Source organism: Mustela nivalis (genome assembly GCF_964662115.1).
Source record: "Mustela nivalis genome assembly, chromosome: 2".
NCBI classification, from domain to species: domain Eukaryota; kingdom Metazoa; phylum Chordata; class Mammalia; order Carnivora; family Mustelidae; genus Mustela; species Mustela nivalis.
In genome coordinates this window covers 117188378-117214688 of record NC_139021.1, presented here as the reverse complement: position 1 = coordinate 117214688, position 26311 = coordinate 117188378, and the positions used below count along the sequence as shown (strand labels likewise).

The following is a 26311-nucleotide window of genomic DNA, read 5'->3' as shown; positions in this document are numbered from 1 at the left end:
TATTCTATTCTCATTCTTTTTTCTTTAAGACTCTATTTACTGAAACATTGAACATCTTTGCTTTATTCTCTGTACCTTCTAATTCCATTTGTGGGTATGACTGCTTTTATTTCCAACAAGTTCTTATAACATTCTGTTGCTTGTTCATTTTGAGGATTATTTTTACTCTGTTTAGTTTTCTTGGAACTTAATTGTTAGAATTATTTGAGGTATAGGTTAGAGGGGACTGTTTTGAAAAAGCACCTACTTCTGTGAGGAAGCTAGGCTATTAGCAGTTAAAGATCACTTTTCTCAAATTCTCAGCTGTGGTTTTTCTGTTCATTCAGTAGAATTTAGGACCACTGGATTTACAAAGTCATAAATTCAAATTATTATGATTTCTCCTAGAACTGAGCAATTGATAGTGTGTGAATGAAGACTGCAGACTATGATGAGGGCTTGTGTTGGTTGGACTAATTCCCAAGGAAATTTTCCCCTCATTGCACTCAGCATTAAAGGTGAAGCCAGTGGTTTGGTTTGTAGTTCTAGGGTGGTGGTATCAATGGTGGCTGGAAAGGAGAGATGAATTTCCCAACTGCTCTTAAAATGAGAAGTGAGTATTCTGGGAAGGGTAATCTTACTAGACTCATTTCCACAAGTGGGGCTTGGGTCTTGATTCCCATTCTCTGAGCCATTCACAACCTCATGGATAGACTCTTGAGTTTCACCTAGATCAGCAAAATGCCCTCTAAGTGGAGCTACCATCAGCATGAAGGTTTGTATTTCTGCTATCATTTGGTTTTTGGTTTGCATATTTATTATTTTCTCTCCATCTTCATGACTTGTCTAGGAGGAGTTCTTGGGATCTTTTTACGGCTCTTACTGTTATGTTCCCTGGAGTCCCAGTCCTGGTACTTAGTGTGACATATTGAATATAACAGTTTCAGTATAGGTTTCAGAGAAAGACCTCCCCACCTGTGCTATCAGCAATCTTTGTGAGGATGAGAAAGTGACTAATCTCTCTGTGTCTTCATTCCTTGACTTATAAAATTTAATAACAATAAAATGTATTCAGCAGGAAAGATGACCTGATGTACTGTGTGAGGCACCAGACTCTCTCCTTCATTATTCCCCAGTCCCCAGTTGACAGTTACGTTGGCTCTAGAGGAGAAAGTTCCAGGTGTTGTGGAAGGACAAAGCAATGAGAGCAGTGTGACCACTGTGACATCCATGAAAGGGCATAGCTCCGAAGTAATGAGAACAGAGAGGGCATTTGTGGGACTGAAAATTCCCTGGTACCAAAGAGATTTTCACTGAATAAGAAAGTGATGGGACCTTGCAGTCGGAAATGTATACATTAGAAGTTTACACTTCCAGAGATGGAGCGTTTCCTTAGAGGAAGTATCTCCGTAAGTCAGAAGATGAGCATGTGGTTATGGGATAAAATCGATGTGGTGAGGCAGGTCAAAGATCAATAGCAGTTTTCAGGCCTAAGAATTTGAATGTGTCATCTCCAGGAACACTGAAATTCACAGAGGAGGAGAATGTCAAAATAGGAGAAGCTTCATTACATTCAGCAACAAGGGAGTGTAGAGCATGTACTGCATATAAATGCATGGATTTCCGTTGGGGAAGAGGTTTTACAGGCTTGACTCCTATGGTCTGGTAGCAATAAAGAGAAGTGGAAAAGAAAACAGGAGAGCAAAGTACATGCATCTTGAAAAAACTGTTTAATGGATTATTTTAAGGAAATTAACAGTTTGAGGCAGTTGGATGGCTCAGTGGGTGAAGCATCTGCCTTTGGCTCAGGTCATCCTGGAATCCCAGAATCAAACCCCTCATTGGGTTCTCTGCTCAGCGGGGATCCTGCTTCTCCCTCTCCTTTTGCTGCTCCCCTGCTTGTGCTATCTCTCTCTGTCAAATAAATACAATCTTAAAGAAAAAGGAAGTTACAATCTTTTGATAATGTGCCTGGAGTAATAAATTTAAATTAATTTTGTGTTTTAAATTGCATATTATTGGTAAATATCATTAGATGTAAAAATTAAAATTTTGGAATATTATGGTTACAAATTATACTAGTTATAGTATACTTGGCCATATTTCACATATGTATATATATTTTTTTCTTGAAAATAATGCTGTTGAGCAATATATTTTTTTTTCATTTTACAAATAAGGAAAGCTGAAATTCTGAGTGATTACAAATATTTTTTGAATCATACCCAATTTTTGAGTATGTATCTAAAACATAACACAAAAAAATGAATTTAAAATTATTAAAAGTAGGAAGCAGTTACAGTACAGTCTGTGCTGAAACACTCACTTTTCACATCTGTAACCAGATTTAAAATTGTGTTCTTAATTTTGTTATCAGTATTTTTGGTGTATATTTAAATATATCATGTCTTTTAATTAATTTCATAAAGGAACATCTGGTTGTTCATAGTGCACAGTTCTAATGTTCATACCAGGCACTGATCAGTCACATCTTTTATACAGGTTTCTGACTTAAATCATGTGTTTGCTGAAAATTGAATAGATTCAAAATTGAACTTGAAAATCTTTTAAGTTGCTTCTAAGTGTAGTGTCTATTGGCATGTTTATCATTCAGTGTTTGACTTGCTATATTCAGCTACCTGAACTTGGGAGAAGGAGGGTAGATTTGAAAGAATGTCAGTGATCCTGGTACCATCATCAGTGCCTGTTTTCTGAAATGAGATCTTTGAGATTCAAAGAGGATTAAGGCCATTCAAAGAAATAGAAATTCAGAGTGGAATCATTATTGAAAATGTACATATGATAGGAATTTTATATTTGGGGGAAAATATCCAGTAAACATGATTTATTTAAGACCCTGTATCTCATTTGTTACCCAGTGTACTATGAAAAATCCTTGGGAGGGGTTGGGTGGGGTTGGGGGGGGGGCGTCACACAAGGATTGCCTTTGCCCTTAGCAAAGTATTAACATTAAGGCAGCTGAGTCCCTAGAGGAAGGTCACTCTGCCTGTTTCAAGGGCTTGTCAATGGACTCTAGGTAGTAAGGAAATTTAACAATTTTTCTTCTGCCTTTGTTTCTCACATCATCTCCTTCCAGATGGGGAAGAGGACCCCTGTTTGCCCCTAATGAAGGGTTTTATAAGTTTTGTTTGCTTGTTTGTTTTAATTAGCTAATCCTATAGGGAGGGTCTTACTCTTTAACTTTGGACTTTACTACTATGTTACAGTTCATTTTCTCATTGTCTTGGTGATGTGACTTTGGAAGGCAAGTGAGGTTCATTGGGGTGGGGTCTGGAGCCAATGGCTAAGTAAGAATGCTTGAGACGTCTTTGGTTCAAAATGGTGGTTTTATTGAAGGGTGGGGACAGAATCTCTTGACAGAAAGAGCTGCATTGTAAGAGTAAGGAATGGCTGATTTATATACTTGGGAGTTGGGGGAGGTAAGGAAAAGGGAGGTTTTCCAAAGCCCATTCCTATACTAAAGAGGAGCTACAAAATACTGGAGGTCTTGCCATTGTCAAGTTAAGATTGTTTAATCTCTCTAGCAAGGCATTAACATAAAGATAGTTGGGCGCTTCCTGGAAGAATATTACACATTTCCCACCCTGGAGTGGTGGGGGTGGTGGGAGTTTGCAGGTGTCCCCATACGCTTTGTTCTCAGCCAGTAGTCTGCTCCCTCAGCATTGGGGTTGTGGAATTACCCACAAAGAATAATTTTAAGAATGTCCAGCCTTTGTGGCTTTTACTGCCAGAGGGAGTGGGATCTGGTAATCTTCCATGAGTTGGATCTTCTGATTCTTTTTACCACCTGCCTTTTTTTTTTTTTTTTAAACATATGACCTGACTTTAGGTTAAGGGTCAGCCTAAAGCCAAAATGGCTTTAGTTCAGTCAACCTGTTTCTCAAACCTTCCTTCCCTCCTGCCTAGGTGTGCTTTAAAATGCACCTTAACCTGTTAAGATTATATAAAATATGGCTACCTTGTGGTTCTCTTAATTTAGTAAGTTAGGGATGTTAGAAAGTGAAATTCCTTGTTTATTGAAATCTGAAGTTCATCAGTAAGAACTGTGCAAAGAAACATAAATATACCAAGCAGTCACGGTGATTTTATTACAACTGTCATTCTTCTCTAAATGTGATTGTGTTGTGGTACAGGGGTTTATTTTAAAATACAAAAGTTTGTTTGACTGAGACAGACAAATACCAAATGATTTCACTCAGATGTAGAACCTAAAAAAAAAAAAAAAAAAACACACACACACACACAAAAAGCGGAATGAGACCTATAAATACAGAAAACAAACTGATGATTTCCAGAGGGGCCCCAGGTGAGGAGGTGGGGCAGATGTGTGAAGGGTAGTGGGGGCCAGAGGTTCTAGTTATGGAATGAAGAAGTCATGGGGATAAGAAGTGATACTGCAGTGGAACTATATGGTGAATGATGGTCTGTACACTTGTACAGAGCATATCACGATGTACAGAGATACTGAATCACTATGTTGTATGCTTGAAACTAACATAACATTGTGTATCAACTACACTCAACTATACTCAAATTATAAAAATTTAAAAACTTTTTGAAAAAGACAGGCCTGGTGGTACCTGTGTGGCTCAGTCAGTTAAGCATCTCTCTGCCTTTGGCTCGGGTCATGATCCCAAGGTCCTGGGATCAAGTCAAACGTGGGCTTCCTACTCACTGGGGAGTCTGCGTCTCCCTCTGCTCTCCCTCTCCTTCTGCCCCTCCCCCTGATTTTGATCTTTTTCTCTCTGTCAAACAATTAGATAAAATCTTAAAAAAAAAAAAAAAAGAAAAAAGGAAGAAAATCACAGGCCAGAATATTGGTTGTAAATACTTGGGAGTGGGGAGAGGGGATGATGTGTCCAATTGGACTTAGATTCTAGAATTGGAATGACCAGAATTCAAATCCTGAAGCATAGAGATAGCTAAGTCTCAGGTTCTTTGCAGGTAAAATACAGAATAAGAGTAAGTGTCTCATGGTATTATAGGATAGATGAAATAAAATGATTTAAAATGCCTATAAAATTTTAAAAATACAAAGATTTAGAATCTCATAACACATAATTGAGTAAAAGAATTCAGACAGAAAAGAGAAGATATGGTCTGATCCCATCAACATAAAGTTTAAAAATAGGCATTACTAGGAATGCCTGGGTGACTCAGTTAAGCGTCTGCCTTTGGCTCAGGTCATGATCCCAGTCTTGCATTGACTGGGCTCCATGCTCAGTGAGGAGGCCTGCTTCTCCCTTTCCTTCTGCCCCTCCACTTGCTTGTGTTCTCTCTCTCTCTGTCTCTGACAAATAAAGTATTTAAAGTAAAGTGCCTGTGTGGCTTAGTGGGTTAAATCCTCTGCTTTCAGCTCAGGTCATGATCCCAGGGTCCTGGGATTGAGCCCAGAATCAGGCTCTCTGCTCAGCAGGGAACCTGTTTCCCTCTCTCTCTCTCTGCCTGTCTCCCTGCCTGCTTATGATTTCTGTCTGTCAAATAAATAAATAAAATCTTTAAAAAAATAAAGTAAAAGTAGGCATAACCAGTTTATTTATTTAGAAATGAATGCAGTGGTTTCCTGGGGAGAGGCTATGGCTGAAAGACCTAGAGGACATCCTGGGATGTTGGTAATGCTTTATTTCTTGATGCAGGGGCTGGCCACATGGATGTGGATAGTTTGAAAAATTTAACTGAGCTGTATACTCAAGATTTGTCCATTTTTGTGCACATTTTTTATACCTCACTATTATTTCATTAACAGTAAAAAAAAATTATTTCAGTAGAAACACCCATGCTAATTGTAAGTTAAAGGACGATATATTCAACCAAATCTTTGACCCCCTTTGGCATTAGTCTCAAATTTCCTCCTAGTATGTGAAAGAAGTGTCTTTGATTACTTGATTCAAACTCTGATTTTAATTTTAGTTGGAAATGTGCTTTTTTTTTAATGCTGTCCTTTATTAAATGAATAAAAACCCTGAGTTCAAAGTGTAAAAGGAAACACTTTGATAACTATTTTTTCTTTGTTCTTCTTCTCCTTTTAGTGATAATGTGATCTAATGTTGAAATCTAATTACTGTCCCTCTAATGTCAAAATCTAATTATTATCCCTCTAATGCCAAAACTGAGCTCTGCCATTCTGTGAAACATACAGACCATCTATGGAGATGAGCTAGTAGCTAGAGCTCATCCTAGTCTAAAGCTGAGATTTTTGACTTCTTAGAAAATTCCAGAAATGTTTTATCCCAAAGTGAAATATCTATTTTTTACTTTAAATTACCTTGTTTACCAGGTGGTTAGAGTTATCCTGAAATGTTTTCCATGGTTAAGCATGTATATAGAATACATGCTTATGGCATGTAGAGCTCATGGCAAAGCTTAATATACATTTGCTGTCATTTACTATTATTATTTATATCCCAACTTTACCACTTAAAATGTAGCCGTTGGCTATTGAAATTTAGTTAGAATTCATATTTTAATTTCTGACTCCCATTAGCCTCATTTCGAGTTCTGAGTAGCTGTATGTGGCTAGTAGCTTCTGTGTTGGACAGAACACAGAGCATTTCCTTTATCCCAGAAAGTTCAGTTGGATGGCACTAATTTATGTGATTGGAATAATACATTTCTTAGAGTTTTTATTAAAGAAGGTGATGTTTTATAGAATCCTTAGCATTATAATGGGAAATCAGAAATGCTTGATATGGCATGCCTAGGGGACTCAGTCAGTGTAGTGTCTACCTATGGCTCAGGCTCAGGTCATGATCTCGGAGTCCAGGAATCAAGTCTGGAGTCGGGATCCCTCCTCAGGGGGGAGTCTGCCTCTCCCTCTGCCCCTCACATCACTCATGTTCTCTTTCTCTCTAAAATAAATAAATAAAATCTTTTAAAAAATGCTTAATTCATGATATTTAATAATATCTTTGGTGAAAATGAGAATAACCAAACAATGAAAATAATATTAAACTTTCCTATCTAGTATCATGAATAAGGTGTATGTAATCTTGTATAAATTCACTGAGACTCTCATATCCATCATTTCTCTTCCAAATATTCCACTATGAAATAATTCTCAGACTGGCATTCTGAAAAGTCTCTGATGTTGAAGCCATGGAGACAGACTAATAAATTATACTCATAGCTTCATTTAAAAAACAAAAAGAGCAACAAAAATGAAAACCCCACCACCAACAACATTCTAAACAAATATTGCCCTTTTTAAATTCTAAATGTTAAGAAACCTTAACATGTAGACTATAAGTACTTACAACTGGGAAAAAATCTGGTTAATTAGGATATAGAATGAATAAAAAGGAGCCTGGATTAGTATTCTAACCTTCTGTAATTATGACATGGCATTAACTAATTAGGATATACAGCTATAGATTTATTGCTTAAAAGCTCTGAACTTTTACTATCACTTGAGATCTTTCAGTGGATTATTTTATGTTTCTCCTTCCAGAAATAGGTTAGATCAAAATGACTATCACATGCTATGCCTCTTACACAAGACAATAGCTAGGTAAACAATCAGTCCCATCCTTAAACCAATTTGGATCACAGCTCAGAGTTGAACCCATCAGACATGCCAGTCAAAACACTTAATTCACCAGGTTGGACTCTGTTATAACAGAGTCTGTGTCCTTTGTATTCACAGCTGGGTAGTTATTATTCTAATAACCACTCATCCCTATGGACACAAAGCCTGTTAAACTATAGAACGGTATCCAGAACAAGAGACTTTGAGGAGGGTTGTATTGTGTTCTTACAAAAGATCATCAGTCTTACAAAAGCAATGAGCCCTTGAATACTGGTGGGTTTTTACTGCTTATTTATACCCTGTGTTGTTTCCCTCCTAGGCTACGGACAAAGATACTGGCAATTACAGCGCCATGGCATACCGACTCATCATTCCACCCATTAAAGAGGGAAAAGAAGGATTTGTGGTGGAAACCTATACAGGGCTCATCAAAAGTGCTATGCTCTTTCACAACATGAGAAGGTCCTACTTCAAATTCCAAGTCATTGCAACTGATAACTATGGGCAGGGACTGAGCGGCAAAGCAGATGTCCTGGTAAGTAGATAGACCTCCAGATTAGGGGAAGCGCGTGCACCTGCCAGTCTGCAGTTGATGTCTCTGACTCGTGGAACTTTTACATTTATTCAAAATAGGTTTTCTAGAATATAAATGTGATCAATTTTCCTCCAGGTTGCTAGTAGCCACAGTTTAGGATATAAAAGGTATAGCTTTAAGGCTGTATATTTTTTTGACATTGGGAAATACATCCCAATATGTTTTCCTGTATGACTGTGACAGCAATTCCACAAGTGCTGGATTTCCATTTGGTCTGTAGATCGCATTTTTAGTATAGAATTGGCTGGATCTACTTAAAATTTTAAAATGCTTCACTGCTTTGTGCTGTAGAAATTAAAATGTATGAAATTTTTTATTACTGTTTAATTTCCTTTTAGACCTTTTGTAATTAAGAAAACAAAAGGAAATGCTTTGGTGAAAATTTATGTTCCAATAGATAAAGTTTCCTTCTTTTCCTAAGATCCCCAGTGATGGCATCAATGATCCTTGACTCAGTTATATTTGGCTTCAGCCATGAATACCACTTTTCTCTTCTCTTTCTTTGTCTCTACCACATCTCCATGGTAGAGTGTTCCCAAGGGCAGTTTGATCTTACTGTTTATTCAAGATACTCAACACCAAAGCTTCTGTCCTATGGGATTTCTGCCAACTTGGAAGCATGTCTTGTTGGGTCCTTGATTAATCTAGTAAACATTAAAAGTTACAATTATTACTGGAAATGCTTGTCACAGGAATACAGAATACAGTATATTTTTTCTTCTGCTGCTTCCATCTTGTTAGATCTTCATCTTCACAGCTCCCCTCCGTTAGTTCTCTGAACGAGTTTAACCTTTTCATATATGTAGACATCACAGATCCCCTATTTTTCTTCTAAATCATGAAGGCCAACTTTCATGACTGTGGTGGGCAGAGCAAAGCTGCACTAGAATAAACAAAGGCCATTCTGAGCCAGGAAGCCTTTGACAGAGAAGTTTTCAAAGTTGACGTAGGTTTTTAATAGAGTTAAGATCTGTAAACCCAATGTACACAGTGTTGTCATTACCCTTCCTGTTGTTTCATGGCCGCACAATGAGGTGCTGTCAGAATAGACAGGATAAGTAAAATACTGCAATAATGGGGGCACTTGGGTGGTTCAGTGGGTAAAGCGTCCGCCTTCAGCTCAGGTCATGATCCCAGGGTCCTGGGATCGAGTCCCGCGTTGGGTTCCCTGCTCATGCTTGCTCACTCTGTCAAATAAATAAATAAGATAAAATAAATACTGCAATAACATAAGTAAGATGTAACTGTATAGATTATCTGTGTAATATGTACATGAGAAATGAGAAGTTTATGGGTTTCTTATTTGGACTCTTTAAACTATTGTGTGGAAATTTGAAAGTATACCTTTAAAATTACCCAAAATACATTTAGGAAGAGTTGTTTCAAAGAAATCATAATGTGATATATTTATGAACCATATATATGTGGAAAACTTACCAGCAAAACAACTTTTTTATGGTGAGATCAGATATCCTTTTAGTCAAGAGAAGGGAGATGTGGGGAGAAATAAGAGAGATTCTTTCAGAGAAGTTAAGTCATTACAGAAGACGACCTTCTGTACTCAGAAGGCCTCCAGTGACCTCAATTCTGCTATTCTTCATCTAACTCATTCAGACCCGGTAACATTGGCCAATTTGCGGTTTTCCAAACAGCCAGACCCATCCTGGCTTTAGAGATCTTGGCAACGCCGCTGTCTAAAATGTTCTTCCCCAAATGTGTTCCTGACTAGCTCCCTCATCTCTTCCAAATATTTGCAAGGATGTATTTCACGGTGAAGCCTACCCCGACAGCCTCATTTAGCAATGCAGCCCTACTGTGTCAGTTCACACCTCTTTACTGTTTGCTCTTTACAATGGACTTACCATACTTATGTTCATATTTCCCCGCAAAAACTCCATGAAGAGAGTTCTTTTGTTTGTTTTTTATTATTTTATTCCATGATGTATCTCAAATGCCCAGAATAATTCCTGATGTGTTGTGGGCACTTAGTGGCTGTTCAATGGATGAATGGCTTCTCTATTACGGTATACGTTAGCAGCTCTCAAAGTGCGGTCCATGGAACACTAAGGATCCCTTAAATCATTCTCTTAAATCAGTTCAGTAAGTTCAGAATTTCTTTTGGTGAGAATGTTAGGACATTGTTTGATGTTTTAGGATATTATATTTGCACCAGCTTTGATTGTATCCTTCAGAGTCATACACACACAGAGAGAGAGAAAAGCCTGAAAGAGTGCCCTTACTCATAAGTAGTAAAATTTACTAGTTTTAACAAATCTCTACTCTTGACTAAACACCTTTTCAATATTTTCTGTAATGAAATGGGAAGTATGTGGAAAGCATTTCTTCTATAAAAGAAGTATAGTGGTAGTCTCAAGGAAAAGCTCTATGCAAGCTGAATTTACTGTGTGTGTTTTTTTTAAGGAATACTTTTATTTGGAAAAAATAATGAGATAAAATGTGGTGTCTCAAACTTGAATATTTGCTAGACATTTAAACAGAAATGAACAAAGTGAGACAGCCAATTTAAGGAAAACAACTGACAGTATTTGCTGCTAATGATAACAACTAACAGCACAAATGAGATTATTGGAAACTTGTATTCACTCACCACTGTGATCTTGACAGCTTCCTATTAACATAAAGACCATGGGATCAGTGGTCATATTAAAGAATGTGATTTTTTCCCTTGATATTGTGCTATATAATGTGTCAGTATTTGAAAAATCTGCATCATTCAGTGAACCAGTATTTTCCAAATGACCAATGCATGAAGTTAAAACATCTCTGTGGGTCAAGAGCCATTCTGAGTGCAAGACAGAGAAATGGGTTTTAACATAACTAAACCAATATTCAATTTCACCTCAAAACTAATCTTCGACTACCACTTGAGTTTGGGAATGGTATCAAAGACTATACAAAGCTATCTGAAAAAGATAATTAAACTGCTTCTTCCTTTTTAAGAGAAGTGAGATTGCACCAGAGGCCGGTCAGGACAGACAGTGGCTAGTGGCCAGTCGACACAAGACACGGTGAAGCTCTTTAGAGCTTTGCTGCGCAGAGTGTGAGTTATTTGTCCCATGTGGTCACCGGGCACTTGCCTTTGTGACGCTGTCACACTGAGATGTATTATAAGCATAAAATGCACTCTGAGTTTCATTGACTTGGTATAAAAAAGTAAAAAATGCCTCCTTAATAAGTTGTTTGGTATTCAGTATGTGTGAGAATGATGCTCTATTAATATATTAGGTTAAGTGTATTATTAGATGGCTTTCATTATTTTTTTATCCTCTGGTACCCTATAGTGAATACCAGAGCACTTGAAATTACATATCAGGCATGTATGTGTGGCTTATGTTGTTATTTTTTTCTTTTTTTTCTTTTCTTTTTTTTTTACTGGGCAGCACTGTCTACACTGTTTGGGAATGAATGGAAGGGCAGAAAAAAGGAAAACTGAGCAATTTATGAAGAAGGATTAAAAGGACTTAGAAATAATAGGATATATCAACTAGGAAGCTCTGGTTTTAGAATATTGTGCTTCACAAATATTACTTTTCCTTCTTTAGACTGCTGCTCATAATTTTAATCCATTACAGAGATTGATCCCACAGTGATAGAACTACGTTTTTAAAATGTCTTTATAAGCAGACTTGTTATAGTTGGTATAATAAACTGACATGTGTATTTCCAGAATTATTTGCATAAAGACTGTACCAGAAAAGTAACAAATAAAATCTAGGAATCTTAAGCATTTAAATACCCTTATTATAGATAATAGATAAAGTCAAGATTCAGGGAATTAGCATTCCTTTGAAAGATCAAAATTTAAACTATATTAGCTTATTTTCTTGGCCAGCATAGTGAAAGATGTATGTGTTCTCTATAAATCATGATTATACTTCAAGGAGATTTAAAACTTCTAAAGTAACTACTTATAGGTCAGTCTGAGACAAATACTTCTGAGTTACATGCAATCTGAATTTTGTTACTTTATCAGAATTGCAACTACATTGTTTTTTATCTTAATACAAAAGTATGTCTTCAGAAGTTAAGATCAAAAAATATTTTTGATAAATTGTAAGCTTAATATGTATATATTTTGAGGCAAGTTAAACCTTTTTAAAGATTTTGTTTATTTACTGGACAGAGAGAGCATAAGCAGGAGAGAGGCAGACTCCAAACAATGGGCTCAGTACCAGGACCCTGGGGTAATGACCTGAGCCAAAGGCAGATGTTTAACCGATTGAACTATTCATGCGCTCCTGAAGGATCTTAAATCTTAATTCATTTTGTTAGTTCAGTCAGATTTTATCCCCAAAACTCATCAGCAAATTCAAAATTCCCTTGAGTAAGTACTTTATCCTTCTGAATAAAGAGAAAGTACCAGCTGTCCTTAAAAGACAAATGGTAGAGTTATTACTATCGTCAAGGCCAAATTTTGCTCCCAGATTGAGTCCCCAGCACATGAATTGATTTCTTTCCAAAAGATTACTTATAAATGAGCTTCTGAAACTTTAAAACGTAATTATACAAAAGGAAATCCTAGCACTTCCCTGCACCCACATAAAACTAACATTCTAGTTTTTTGTTGCCCTCCAATTACTAAGAATCTAGTACTCCTACATAATGGAGCCCTGGGTGTTTGTCATGGTAGGCTGACTTTTTTAACCCTAAACTCCAAAACATTTCAGGGGCTTAACCTAACACATTGTATGTTTCTCTCACAGGACACAACAAGAGTGTACATGGCTGGGTGGTATTCCTGATGGCATTCCAGAAAATGGAGATTTAGGGACTGGAACTCTTTCCACCTTGTGTCTTTGACTTTCATTAGGGTTTCTTTATTCAGACTGAGACCAGGAAAGAAAGAGAACCCATAAAAAAAAGTTACACAAAAAGTGTGTTAATCCGGGCACCTGGGTGGCTCAGTGGGTTAAAGCCTCTGCCTTCAGCTCAGGTCATGATCCCAGGGTCCTGGGATCGAGTGCTACATCGGGCTCTCTGCTCAACAGGGAGCCTGCTTCCTCCTCTCTCTCTCTGCCTGCCTGTCTGCCTACTTGTGATCTCTGTCAAATAAATAAATAAAATCGTTAAAAAAAAAAGTGTGTTAATCCCCTTTTCTAATGAAGTCCAGTTTTATTTGTTTGTTTCTTTTGTTTTGCTTTGTTTTTTCAGTAAAGCCACAATCAGGATCCATGTACACATTTGTGGGAAATTTGGACATAGGGTCCCAGATGCCAATAATGAGTTAGAGGTACAGGACTGGAACTGCTGGTGTTTGCTCCAAGGTGGTATTCAGACAGATCCCTGGCTTAATTTAGTCTGTACACATAAATTATGAGACTCGCACATGGTTTGAAAGATTTCTATTTATTTGAAATATTTTGTATAATATTTTGGATTTCTTCTCTTGAAAAATAGCAAGGTCCAACAAATCTGGACCTTTTCTCCTACATGGTAATATTCATTAGGGATGAAAAGGCTCATTGTTATTTTTCTTTTTTAAAAAGTGAAATGGGGATCCCTGGGTGGCTCAGTCAAGCATCCAACTGTTGATTTCCACTCAGGTCATGATCTCAGGATCATGGGATGGAACCCTGCATCTGACTCTAGGCTCAGTGTGGAGGTTACTTAAGATTCTCCCCTCCAACTCTGCCCCTCCCCCTGCTCATCTGCTCTCTCTCATTCTAAAAAAATAAATAAATCTTTAAATAAGTAAATAAAAAGTGGAATGATAGTAATAACTACCTGATATGGTCATATTTATAATTAAATGAGTGAAAACCTATGGAGTATTGAGGGGAAAAAAGTAAATGGTAGTTTACACATGCTGAATAAATACTATGTTTTTCATTTTTTAAGTAAGATCATAAAAGGAATTCCATAAATGTTAGTGAATAGAATTGATTTGTAAACAGCTGCTAAACTAGCTTATTTTAGTCCCACATATAAATGTGTATCTATCTCTTTATTCACACAAACATAGAATTGGCTGAAGCTAACATGAAGACTATGTGTGATGATCCCATAGAGTGAATTATTCAAACTAGTCATATCTCAGCTTCCTAGTCACACTGGATAGGTGACCTCTTGAGGTTTGTAAAACTTGGGTTTTCCATTATCCTGAGCGCCCTTCAGTAACCCAATTAGAAAAATAAATACATCTTCTTTCATGCCTTAGAAAATAACCAACAAAGCAAACACACAAATCAACCACACTAGAAGTCTAAGTAAGTTAGACTTACTTCTTTTTTTAATTTTTTAAAAGATTTTATTTATTTATTTGAGAGAGAATGAGAGGGAGAAGGAGACTCCCTGCTGAGCAGGGAGCCTGATGCAGATCCAATCCCAGGACTCCAGGATCACGACCTGAGCTGAAAGCAGTTGCTTAACCAACTGAACCACCCAGGCACCCAAGTTAGACTTATTCTACCATGAGAGATTCTGGACCCTAGGAAATAAACTTAGGGTTACAGAAGGGAGGTGGGTAGAGGGGTGGGGTAACCCGGTGATAGGTATTAAGGAGGGCATGTGATGTGATGAGCACTGGGTGTTATATGCAGCTGATGAATCATTGACCACTACATAAAAAACTAATGATGTACTATACTGTAGCTAACTGAACATAATTTAAAAAAAAGAAAAAGAAAAAGAAATGCTGCTGAGTTCTGAACAGGCTCTGGCTTTACTTCCTGCAGGTTTCCGTGGTCAATCAGCTGGACATGCAGGTCATCGTTTCCAATGTGCCCCCGACTCTGGTAGAAAAGAAGATAGAAGATCTTACAGAGTAATGGATTTTGCTTACTTATATATTGATTTGCATTTGGCTATAATTTGATTGGATTAGGTCCTTCAAATTTTTAGAGCGTTCTGATGAAAGATATATTACAATATGTCATTTTAATAATTCAGGTTACTCTTTTCCTGAAACCGCTTCATCTAACACAAGGGAAGCTGGTGAGCGTGCCTTCGAGTAGGTATGGAAATGAGATGTGAGAAGATCTTACTCAGAATGCTTTGACTGATGCATCAACATAACCTCAGAATGCTGCATACAAGTAAATCCTAATATTCATTATTAGAGCATATATATCTTGATTTTATGGCCCCAAATTATTCAGAAAGCTCATTATCTCAGCAATCCAGCTGGTCCAGGGAATGCTATTTCTCATAGTGATGTATCTAGATGGCTCAAGCTTACACTTTCAAAAATCATGAAGACTAACTTTCACCAATACATATTTTGAAGTATTCTAGAATGTATGTCACATTGTGGCACGCCACTGCTGACTCAAAGTTGTGCCTATTTATGAAGCTCTCATTTTCTAATATTCTGAATGCTATCGAGAATTATTAAGATGCCTTTCTAGTTCACTCTGCACGACCCAAACCTAGCCTGACGTCATTTCCTAATTTTCACAGAGGCACATTCTTGTTATTCCGTGTCTTCACTTGAGTTCAGGCAGACAGATGTCAGCTATCACTGCTGCTTTCTAACAAAGTATCTTTCACTTCCATGCTGCCTGAAGAAGCATCAGCTATCAACAGCTAAACTTTCTGTAATTATGTGTCAAATACAATAGGAAAAGCACTGATGAAATCATGAGTGCTTCTCCTAATGAAAACATATGTGCTCTATAACAATTATTCCTTGACCTCTCACAAACTTAACCTTTGTGTGTCATGTGCAATGTCCTATGGAGAAAGTGATTCTCAATGTGTATGCTTGGAATATCAATCAGGCAGTATCTGGTTTACTTCTTCGAGGGATGTTTACACATATTTAGTCTTTGTCAGTAAAATAGCTGATTGTACCTGCAAAAATCTAGAATCATCCCTGTCTCTTAGCTGCATAATGTTATCTATGGAAGCAAACCTTCTCTGATTATACCACCCAGAAGATGGTAGAACCATCTTCAGCCGGTAGCTCTTCATCCTGCTCTATTTTTTCTTCACAGCATTATCTAATATTTTCATTGCATGTCAGTTCCCCACTGAAGTATAAGCTCCTTGAGGCTAGGAGACCTGTCTTCCATTGCTATAATTCCAGACATATTGTGGGCACTCAATGCATTTTACTGAATGAAAATGTTACACAAGCAAAATCATGATTCCCCTTTCTCATATGGAGACAAAATTGAGGGAAACCAGAAAAAAAATGACCAGAAAGAAGTATAATTTCATATATTTTTTTCTTCTTAAGTGGAAATGAAGCTCTCAATGAGAAAAACCAGGCATCAAGTCTTAAGAGAAATGTATTCCTGTGGAAGGACCTTTGAGTTCTGACATTAGCTTAGAAACCAGAGGGGGAGCAAATCACGTCAGCCTCCCCAGACTGCCTCCCCATTTCTAGTCATCTGTTCACAGAAACTAATAAAGCCAATATCATGGGGTTGCTGTCGAAAACTAAAAAATGTCACCCAGGACAATGGGAATTGTGACTCTTCTAGGAGTAACAGAGATTCTAAGAAATGAGGTTAGTGACCCAGTCTGGAGAGTAAAGACAGAGACCCCAGTTTTTCCATTCTTTCCAAAGAGGGTAGTTGAGTTTGGAGTTCAGATGATGAATTCAAACAGACAAGTTTGAATCTTATTGTAGCCGTGTGTGACCTCCAGGCAAGCGATTTCACACCTAGGGCCACACCTCTTCCTCGTGAAAATTGGAACAAGAGTGCCAATCCTGTGTTGTTGCTTTTTGAAAGAATTAAGTATAAATTTGCTCATGCAGTAAACATGGAGGGCAAATGCCTAATTCCTTATTGTAGGTTTTTAAAAATCTGTGTTAATTTTGAGATTCTTAAGAACAAAAATTTTTGATCCCTTTAAAAAATAAGCTCTATTTTTTAGAGTAATTTTTTATTCACAGCAAATTGAAGCCGAAGATACAGACAGAATTCCCATGTGCTCTCTTCCGGACCAAACACAGCTTCCCTCACTATCTCCATCTCCCACCAGACTCTGATACATTTGTTACCACCAGTGAACCTACACCGACACATCAGAATCACGCCTAATCCATAGTTAATGTTAGGTTTACTGTCGGTGGCGTACATTCTGTTGGACTTGTGCTAAAGGGTAATGACATCTGTCTCTCACTGTAATAGTGGTACAGAATGGATCCACTCCTCTGAAAGTCCTCTCTTCCCCCCACACCCTCTCATCCTTACTGCCTCCATCATTCTGCCTGTTCCAGAATGTCATGTGGCTGGGATCATAAGGTGTGTCGCTTCTCCGATTCCTTTCCTTTCCGAAAGCTGCTAGTGGTCGTGATAAGGACTGTTAGATCTGATTCAGCTTGAGTCTGCACCAAACACTCCCTGAGCATCCAGGGGAAGAAGAGAAATACACGTGTAACCATGTAAACAATGGGATGACAGTTCTAGGAATCTGAAGAGAACAAGTTTGTTTTTTCTTTTTGCTTTTTTGTTTGTTTGTTTTGTAATCTGGAGTGGATAATACACTAAATTAGGACTTGGCTTGTTAAAGGATACAGGCTAACTTCTGGCTGCTGTTTGTTCTTGGAAATGAAGTTTTACTTACACAAGTATTATCATTAAAACCAGTAAATTACAAATATTGTTTTTAGAATAAAAATTACTATTAACATTTAAAAATTATCATAGAGAGAAATAATGTAGTAAAAAGATTTTTTTGTAGTAAAACTATTGTTTTTAATTTTTATTTTTCAGTATTCCAAGGTTCATTTCTTATGCACCACACCCAGTGCTCCATGCAATACGTGCCTCCTTAATACCCACCACCAGGCTAGGCCATTCCCCACCTCCTCCCCTCCAAAACCCTCATTTAAATAACATTACGAACATTATAAACATGTTTTAGAATGTATTATTACTCTATTAATGTTAATATTTACAAGATTCATAATTGTCCCTGTAGAGATGGTGTCCTGGTCCCCTCCCCCACCCCCAGCTCTAAGTAAGAAGAGAGTAAGAATGATCAGATCATGTGAGGATGTTAAATAAACATAGGAGTTCTTTGCTCTGGTGGAAACGCTCACCAGCACACTCATTTCCTATAGACGTTCTTTGATGGCAAGTCACACCATCACCAAAGCCATTTTCTGTATCTCCCACGAGACAGCCTCACCCTACAAAGTGGGAAACTTGAATTCTTATGATCATCACTTTCACTTCCTCCTTTAAGAAGACCCATAAATGAGGCCAGATCATAATCCATAGTTTTCTCAGGAAGCATGAAATCAGGGCCGACTGGGAGGGTTGATAAAAGAAAAACGTAATGACCTAATACATTCATTTCATGATGAGGAAGGTTTTGCAGGCGGGGTCAGTATCCTTTGATGGCAAAATACAGAGCTCCTTCAAAGGGGTGTTGCTGTAGTAATGGTAATGATCACTCCCCATTCCCCTGAATGGACATAAATGCTGTACTGAAAATTGTTTTATGACTTTCGCCATTTGGGGCTTATAGAATTAACCAATGCTCCTTTCTAGGGAAACATATTTCTTTTCTTTTCTTTTTTTTTTTTTTTTTTTTGAGAATCTGGGCCCATAGGTGGCCTTTCATGTTTATGTTCTGAGGTATTTTAGGTGGAATTTAGGATTTATCTCCTCGTGGGCCTTGTGTTTCTCTTACAAATTCTTGCAGGTAAGGAGTGGGATTAATGGCTGGGAGAATAAGAATACAGAAACTCGCTTTACCAGCAAACTGCTAGCAAGGATGTCTCAAGAGGAAGGTAGGAAAACTTTGGATTCGTGTCTCTTCTCCTTCCACTTTACCATGGAGCCCAAAGGAGTACAGGAAGCTTAGGCTTCTAAGATTTAAATCTTTAAGAATCTGCAGAAATGGCATTTTTGAAAAATATAAATAAAGGCATTTTTAGAAGTCCTGCATTACAGCAGGAATTGGAATTGATCATCTAGGTCATGGAGTTCCTCAAATACTTCTCTTACTTTAAGTACAATATGGAAATTCAGTGATACTAGAACTTTACGGAAGTATGTATTGACTTGGTAGAGGAGGGCCCATCTCCACAAAATATTGGTGCAGCATCTGAAATGTGCCTGCCTAACTTACCCATGGCTCCTTAGGTTAAGGTTACAAAACATACTTCAGAAATCAGGCCAGGATACATATTTCTAGGAGGAAAATTATGAAGTATCTTGGAAAGAAAACCTATGAAACAGTAAACAATAAATACTAGCACTTATATATTTTTTTACATCAGTGTAATAAAAACTGGTCTTGAGGGGAAATATCAAATGGAAAGATAAATCCATAAACATCTAGCTTTGATTACTCTTAACCTGTCCTTACTTAGAGCTGTCAGTGGGGACTCAGGACACCATCTCTATAGGGACAGATAAGAATCTTGTAAATATGAATGTTAATAGACTAATAGTACATTTCAAAACCATGTTCATAATGTTACTTAAATTATTTTACTACATCATTTCTTTCCATTATAATTTTTAAATGTTAATGGGAATTTAAAATTTAAAAACCGTTCTTTTAATGATTTTAATGACAGTACTTGTGTAAATAAAACTTTATTTCCAAAAACAGAGAATAGCCTGAATTTAGCCTGTGTGTTTTAACTTGTCAAATCCTAACTTGGAGTGTTGCATTCTCGAAACAGGAAAAAAAAAAAAAAAAATGCTTATTTAATCTATTCAGATTCCTTTAAGAATAGGAATAGAATTCCTCTAAGAATTTTCTTTCAGGGAAAATCTAATGTAAAATTCCCAAGTGATTTTTAATTGGACTCCTACTCAGGAAGCCAGTTCCTTTTGAGTTCAGAGGACCCTTGGCTCAAGTCCCTGGACCATCAGTGACCAAGGAGGTCTTGGACTGTTCAGTTAAACTCTTTAAGTCTTAATATCCATATGTGAAGCTGGAAATGTATTAAAGAATAAAAAGTAGTTACTGGTTGTAAGTACTAGAGGCTTAGCAATGAACAAAGCAAAGTCCCTGTTCCCATAGAGCTTATATTCTATTGGGGAAAAAGGGAAACAAAAGTATATTATTTATTTTTATTATATATATATATATATATATATATATGTATATAACATTTATATATAGAATATATAATAATAGGGCAATAAAAACAAATAAAAATGCCAATATGAAATGATGGAAGAAAGGTACTATTTGTATAGGATGACTGAGGAAAGCCTACTGCTAAGCTGAAATCCAAGCAGAAAGGAATTAAGGAAGAGAGCCAGCCGTGTGGCTGCTTTGATGGGTGTTGGCGTGTAGAGGGTGTTTTCCCAGAGAGGACACTGCTGGTGTGAAAACCCAGCTATTGGAGCATGCTTGTCCTGTCAAGATAGAAAAATAGTATATAGCATCTCACAGGCGACTTGGAGGATTTATTATCTTACTCTGTGTAAGATACAAAGTCGTTAGAACTGATTGTCCAGTAGCTAGCCACTAGGCAGCTGTGTGCTTGGAATGTGTGGCAGGTCCAAATGGAAGGTGATCTAAGTATAATATACATATCAAGTTTAAAAAAAATTGCTACTCCCCCAAAAAAGGGAAAATATCATTAATATTTTTAAGTGGATTAAATGCTGAAATGATAATCTTTGGGTATACTGAGTGAAATAAATATATTTAAGTTAATCTCACCATTTTTGTTTTTAGTCCTTTAATGTGGGTACTCAAATTTTTGAATTTGCATGTAATTTGCATTATATTTCTTTTGGCCAGTGTTGCCTGTGAAGCTCTGCACAGAGAAATCATGTTGTGGCTCATGTTTTCCAAGGTTGTTGAGTGGGAGATGAGGTGGGAGATGAGGCAACCCGCTGCGTGTCTGTAACAGGAAGGAGTGCAGGGAGAGGTCATTGGTGACTTGGACTGGAGGTAGACATGAACACAAGGAGTGACTAGATCAAGGGTACATTTTCAAGGTGCAGCCTCTAAAACTTGTCATGGATTAGATGCACGTGCAAAGTCAAGAAGCAATAATGGCTCCTGGGTTTGGGGTCTGAGCAGGTGGGAAAAAATAACAAGTATTTTTCTTACTTAGCCACTGAAGAATTTGGTAACATAATATGTGGGAAAGTAATAGTGTTTTGTTCTTGGGGAGCGCCGACTTGAACAGGATTTGGTTCCCATCCGTAAATGTCCTGGCCCAATTCTTTCTCATCATTATTCTGCTGATTTCCCAACTTCGTGGTGAATTGAAATACCGTTATTTGCTGTACACGGTCACTTCCTTTGCCCAGCATTAAGGTTGTTTTCCTCTCATACTTATTCCTCATGAACTGAGTGAGTATGGTGAGCAGGCATGGTACAATCCCATGAAACCAGTGGTACTCTGTGAAAACACATAAACCCAGCTGGAACATATGGAATGTTAGTATGTTCCTGAGAGTTTCTTCAGTCGTGCAGTCTTTCTTCTCTGCTGCATTTTAAATTAAACTGTTGTAAGCATTGGCAATCATATGCTGATTTTAAGTATACTTAGCACAAGATGTGATTGAAGTTGGGGAGGTTACCAACAGAAGCTGACTGTCAATGATCTAATTCTTAACAGAATGAAATATAGACGTTTCAATAGACAACTCTTGAAAACATCATTTTCTGTAATTGGCATGTAATAACTATAAAATAAATTGAAGCCAGTCATAAAAATAAAACACAAACAACATAAAATTAAATCCTACTTTTTAATATTTGAGGTATAATTCCTTATTCTTTGAAAAAAAAACATAAATAGGATTTGGTTTTATTCAAAGCCTTGGTGATTCTTTGTTTCAACACAAAGCGAATTCATTTTCTTTTTTTTTTTTCCCCTGAAATACTCATTTTAGGGCTTTATTTTGGCAGAGAAAGAGAAGTCCTCTCTTTTTGCAAGCACAAATACTTAGTTTTAATGTACATGTGGTAAGAAGTCATAGCTCTTCACAGAATGGAAGCTAGCCTAGAATGCAACCAGACTTTTACAATGTAGTGTCTTAGTGCTGTTACTCATTCATACTGTCATAGTATCTTTAATGCTTAATTCCTTGAAATGTGGAAAAGTATAGGAATTTGAAGTCCAATTCATATTTCATGTCGTATGGCAAAATTTTTAATTATCCCCAATGTGTTAGTATTGAGCTAAAAACATGGAACCATAGTTACAAAGAGGGGAGGTCTCCCTTCACGTGTCCTATCCGGGAGGCTCATCTTTCGTTATCCATTCAACTGTTGATGGACATCTAGGCTCTTTCCATAGTTTGGCTATTGTGGATATTGCTACAATAAAAAATGGGGTATAGGTGCCCCTTCAAATCACTACATTTGTTTCTTCGGGGTAAATACCCAGTAGTGCCATTGCTGGGTCCTAGGACAGCTCTATTTTCAACTTTTTGAGGAACCTCCTTACTGTTTTCCAGAGTGGCTGCACCAGTTTGCGTTCCCACCAACAGTGTTAGGAGGGTTCCTCTTTCTCCGCATCCTCACCAACATCTGTTGTTTCCTTACTGGTTAGTTTTAACCATTCTAACTGGTATGAGGTGGTATCTCATTGTGGATTTGATTTGTATTTCCCTGATGCCCAGTGATGTTGAGCACTTTTTCATGTGTCTGTTGGCCATCTGGATGCCTTCTTTGCAGAAATGCCTGTTTGCTTCTTCTGCCCATTTCTTGATTGGATTATTTGTTCCATGGGTGTTGAGTTTGATAAGTTCTTTATAGATTTTGGATACTAGCCCTTTATCAGATGTCATATCATATCTGATATGTCATCTTCTCCCACTCTGTTGGTTTTCTTTCAGTTTTGTTGACTGTTTCCTTTGTTGTGTTAAAAACTTTTTACCTTGATGAAGTCCCAATAGTTCATTTTTGCTATTAGGGTAAATTCTTATTTTTTATTTTACATCCCATGGATTTTCCAAACTCATACACAGTTAACCCTTAAATCACTTAGGGCTCAGGGGTGCCCTGCAGTTGGAAGTCCGCATATAACCTTTAACTCACCAAAAACTCAACTACAAATCCTGCTATTGACCAATAACACTGTTGATTAACACATATTTTGTATGTTCTGTAGACTATATGCTATATCCTTATGAGGACATAAGTTAGAGAAAAGACAGTGATAGTAAGAAAATCATAGAGGAGAAAAAATACATTGAAGGTGTTGTCCTATAAAAACCCATATATCTGCAGATCCAGGCAGTTCAAACCCGTGGTGTTTGAGGGTCAAGTATATAATTCCCTACATGTGGAATTAACCAAAAACAAGGGATTTATAACTAGAGTTTGCCTTTTCTAAAGATTCCATTGTATAGTAATTCAGTAAAGAATTATGAGTGCTGATGTTCTGCTTTCAATAAGTTTGTTTTGTATTTTAGTGGTCAGAATATGCGTCATTTGTTAATTAACAAATTTTAGAATCATTATAGTCAAAACAATACTAGTTTCTTTGGGAGAAATAAGTACTGAAGAATGATCGACTTTCTTAGTTAATATTTGCCATCTGGTACATGTAATAGAGGAAAATGTAAATATATAATTGTGCCACACTCTCTCATTTTTCTCAGCAATATGCATTTACAAAAAACATTGGGCTTGGGGCACCTGGGTGGCTCAGTAGGTTAAAGCCTCTGCCTTCAGCTCAGGTCAAGATCCCAGAATCCTGGGATCGAGCCCTGCATCAGGCTCTGCTTAGCCAGGAGCCTGCTTCCCTTCCTCTCTCTCTGCCTGCTTCTCTGCTTACTTGTGATCTCTGTCTGACAAATAAATAAATAAAATCTTCAAAAAAAAAAAAAAAAGTAAAGTCATATTGGAGGGGGTATTCTGTTTAAGAACATAGCAAGTTCGAAGAGTAGATTTTGATTGAGGGGGGATATCAGTTTAATTCATAAGTGACAATTATAGTGAGGGTACCACTATATTGGCTCTAATACTCTTATTTTAATTTATGGCTTATGATATATGTATATATCACTTATTAACTATTTATTAACATCACTTACATAAGTGATAACACTTATTAACATACAAAAGTTAATAGAATAAAGTTAAAGTTAGTAAAAGAACTTAATTTGTACAGGTATATTTTATCCTGTGATTTGGGTTAAGTGGTTACTCTTAATCCAAAGGTAAAATCCATTCACAAAAACAGTGAAGAAAGCCATTTTCCAGTTTCCTGTTGTACTTACCTTTTTATCAAAAAATCTTTGGAAACACAATTGCGGAAAAATTAGAGAAAAAAAGCATAAAAAAGTAGAGTGTCATAATCTTTGTTGTACTTTTCCCAAATATCCTACTATTCCATTCAGTGTATTTTTCAGAGCTTTTGCTCGCACCAAAGAGGAGAGAACTAGAAGGCAGATTTAGGGTGTGAGTCACTGTTGCTGTATAAAGATTTTCAAAATACATGCTGGGCATTTGTTCCTTTCAAAACTCTTCTATCATATTCTTTTAAGTTTTATAGTGTAGAAATTTTGTCAAATAGAACAGCTTATTTTTTTGTTTGTTTGTTTTCTTTAAGTAGGCTCCGCACCCTGTGTGGAGCCCAACATGGGGCTTGAACTCACTACCCTGAGATCAAGACCTGAGCTGAGATCAAGAATCGGATACTTAGCGACTGAGCTACCCAGGCACCCTAAACAGCTTATTATTATATTTTTTTAATAGTCAGTTCCAACCTGTGGTCTGAGGTAATAGACCGTTCCCTTGTGCATCCACTCAGTTCAGACCCCTGATCAGCAAGACCAGTTCTCCTCTCTCTTAATTGCACATATGGTTCTTTTCTTAACTTTCTCCAATTTATGCACAATTTACTTCTGTCCATGCTGTGGCTTTTGTAAACACGAGAAATAAATTCAACCACAAGTTTATATAAGAAAATTCTATTTGTATCAGCAGTAACACAAATGATATTTCAGTTATTTTCATTTCTATCTAAATTGTATTAGATGCTAAATGTAATTATTTTTAATGTTCCACCTATTCAAAGAGAATTTCAGACATTTTACAATGATTCATGCTATAAAGCGAGGTAATACACATTTAACATGAGTCATAAAAATAAAGCAAACAGAATAGAAAGAAATTAAATGGGTTAAGAGTGAGACGATTACAGAGACGATGAGACCGAGCCCTGAGAAGGGTTTTCTGAACTTGGTTTTCATCAGTTAGGGCCAAAGTAAAAGAAGCAGACCAATAAAAAAAATAACAATAATAATAAAAAAGAATCAGTTATAAAAATGAAACCACTTCTGGTGAAAAGACCTAACCATTTCTGAGTGAAATACCAGTTTGAGGGGGAATGTCTATATCCTGCAAGACATCATAGAAGATACAAAGTGTGATGTCCAGTTTCCCATGGTGGGGTCTCTAAGGGTCTATATCAACAGAGGAAGTCCCTGCAGGATATCAGGAAAGCTTGCCTTGGGTCCCTGTGGCTATCTGCACTGGGTTCTTTAGCCAGGGTTCTGAAACACTGTAACTGGTACCTAAGGTGGAGTCCCTCTGTTGCTGGTTAAATGTAATCCAGTCTATATTAACTACCAGAGGCCAAATGGGGGTTACCCTCAGGAAATGCAAGGAATTTCTGTAACCACAACAAAATAACACATCTTTGTGGTGCTCTTTTTATTTGTTGGGTTTTGTGCACTTAATGGATGCTGTTTAATTAACTTCTCACAGAGCCCTTTGAGGTAGGTCTGATTACTTTTCCCATTGTACAGAGGAGTTCCCCAAAGCTTTTAGAAGTCGTAATTTCCACCAGACACGCAGATAGCAAGTGGTAGAGGTTTAATTTGAGTTTCCGTCCAAGGGCCAGCAGCAGGCTGGGTCCCTAACCAGTCACTCTTGGCAGGGAGGGAAACTCAATTAAAAATCCGACCCCTGACCCCCCCACACCAAAATCCAACCCATCCTTTTCTAGGGAGTGGGCTTCTCCCCGCTACAGAAATTTCCACTAAAGAGTATTTTTAGTTTGACCCATTCATCCAAATGGGTAATTAAGAAGATGGCCACTTTAGGGTGCCTGGGTGGCTCACTGGGTTAAGCCGCTGCCTTTGGCTCAGGTCATGATCTCAGGGTCCTGGGATCAAGTCCACATCGGGCTCTCTGCTCAGCAGAGAGTCTGCTTCCCCCCTTCTCTCTCTGCTTGCCTCTCTGCCTACTTGTGATGTCTCTCTGTCAAATAAATAAAATCTTAAAAAAAAGATAGCCACTGTAATAATTTTAGTATGAAAATCTAAAAGGTA

The 26311-nt window shown here is 37.3% G+C and overlaps 1 protein-coding gene across 1 annotated transcript in view; it reads left to right on the top strand.

The window, feature by feature from the left end:
- Positions 1-26311, top strand: part of PCDH15 (protocadherin related 15) — a 1700294-nt gene that overhangs the window by 1620221 nt on the left and 53762 nt on the right. The window contains exons 29-30 of the mRNA XM_082719991.1: positions 7845-8060; positions 14816-14904. Coding sequence (XP_082576117.1) covers positions 7845-8060; positions 14816-14904 — 305 coding nt within the window. The remainder of the gene's footprint in view (positions 1-7844; positions 8061-14815; positions 14905-26311) is intronic.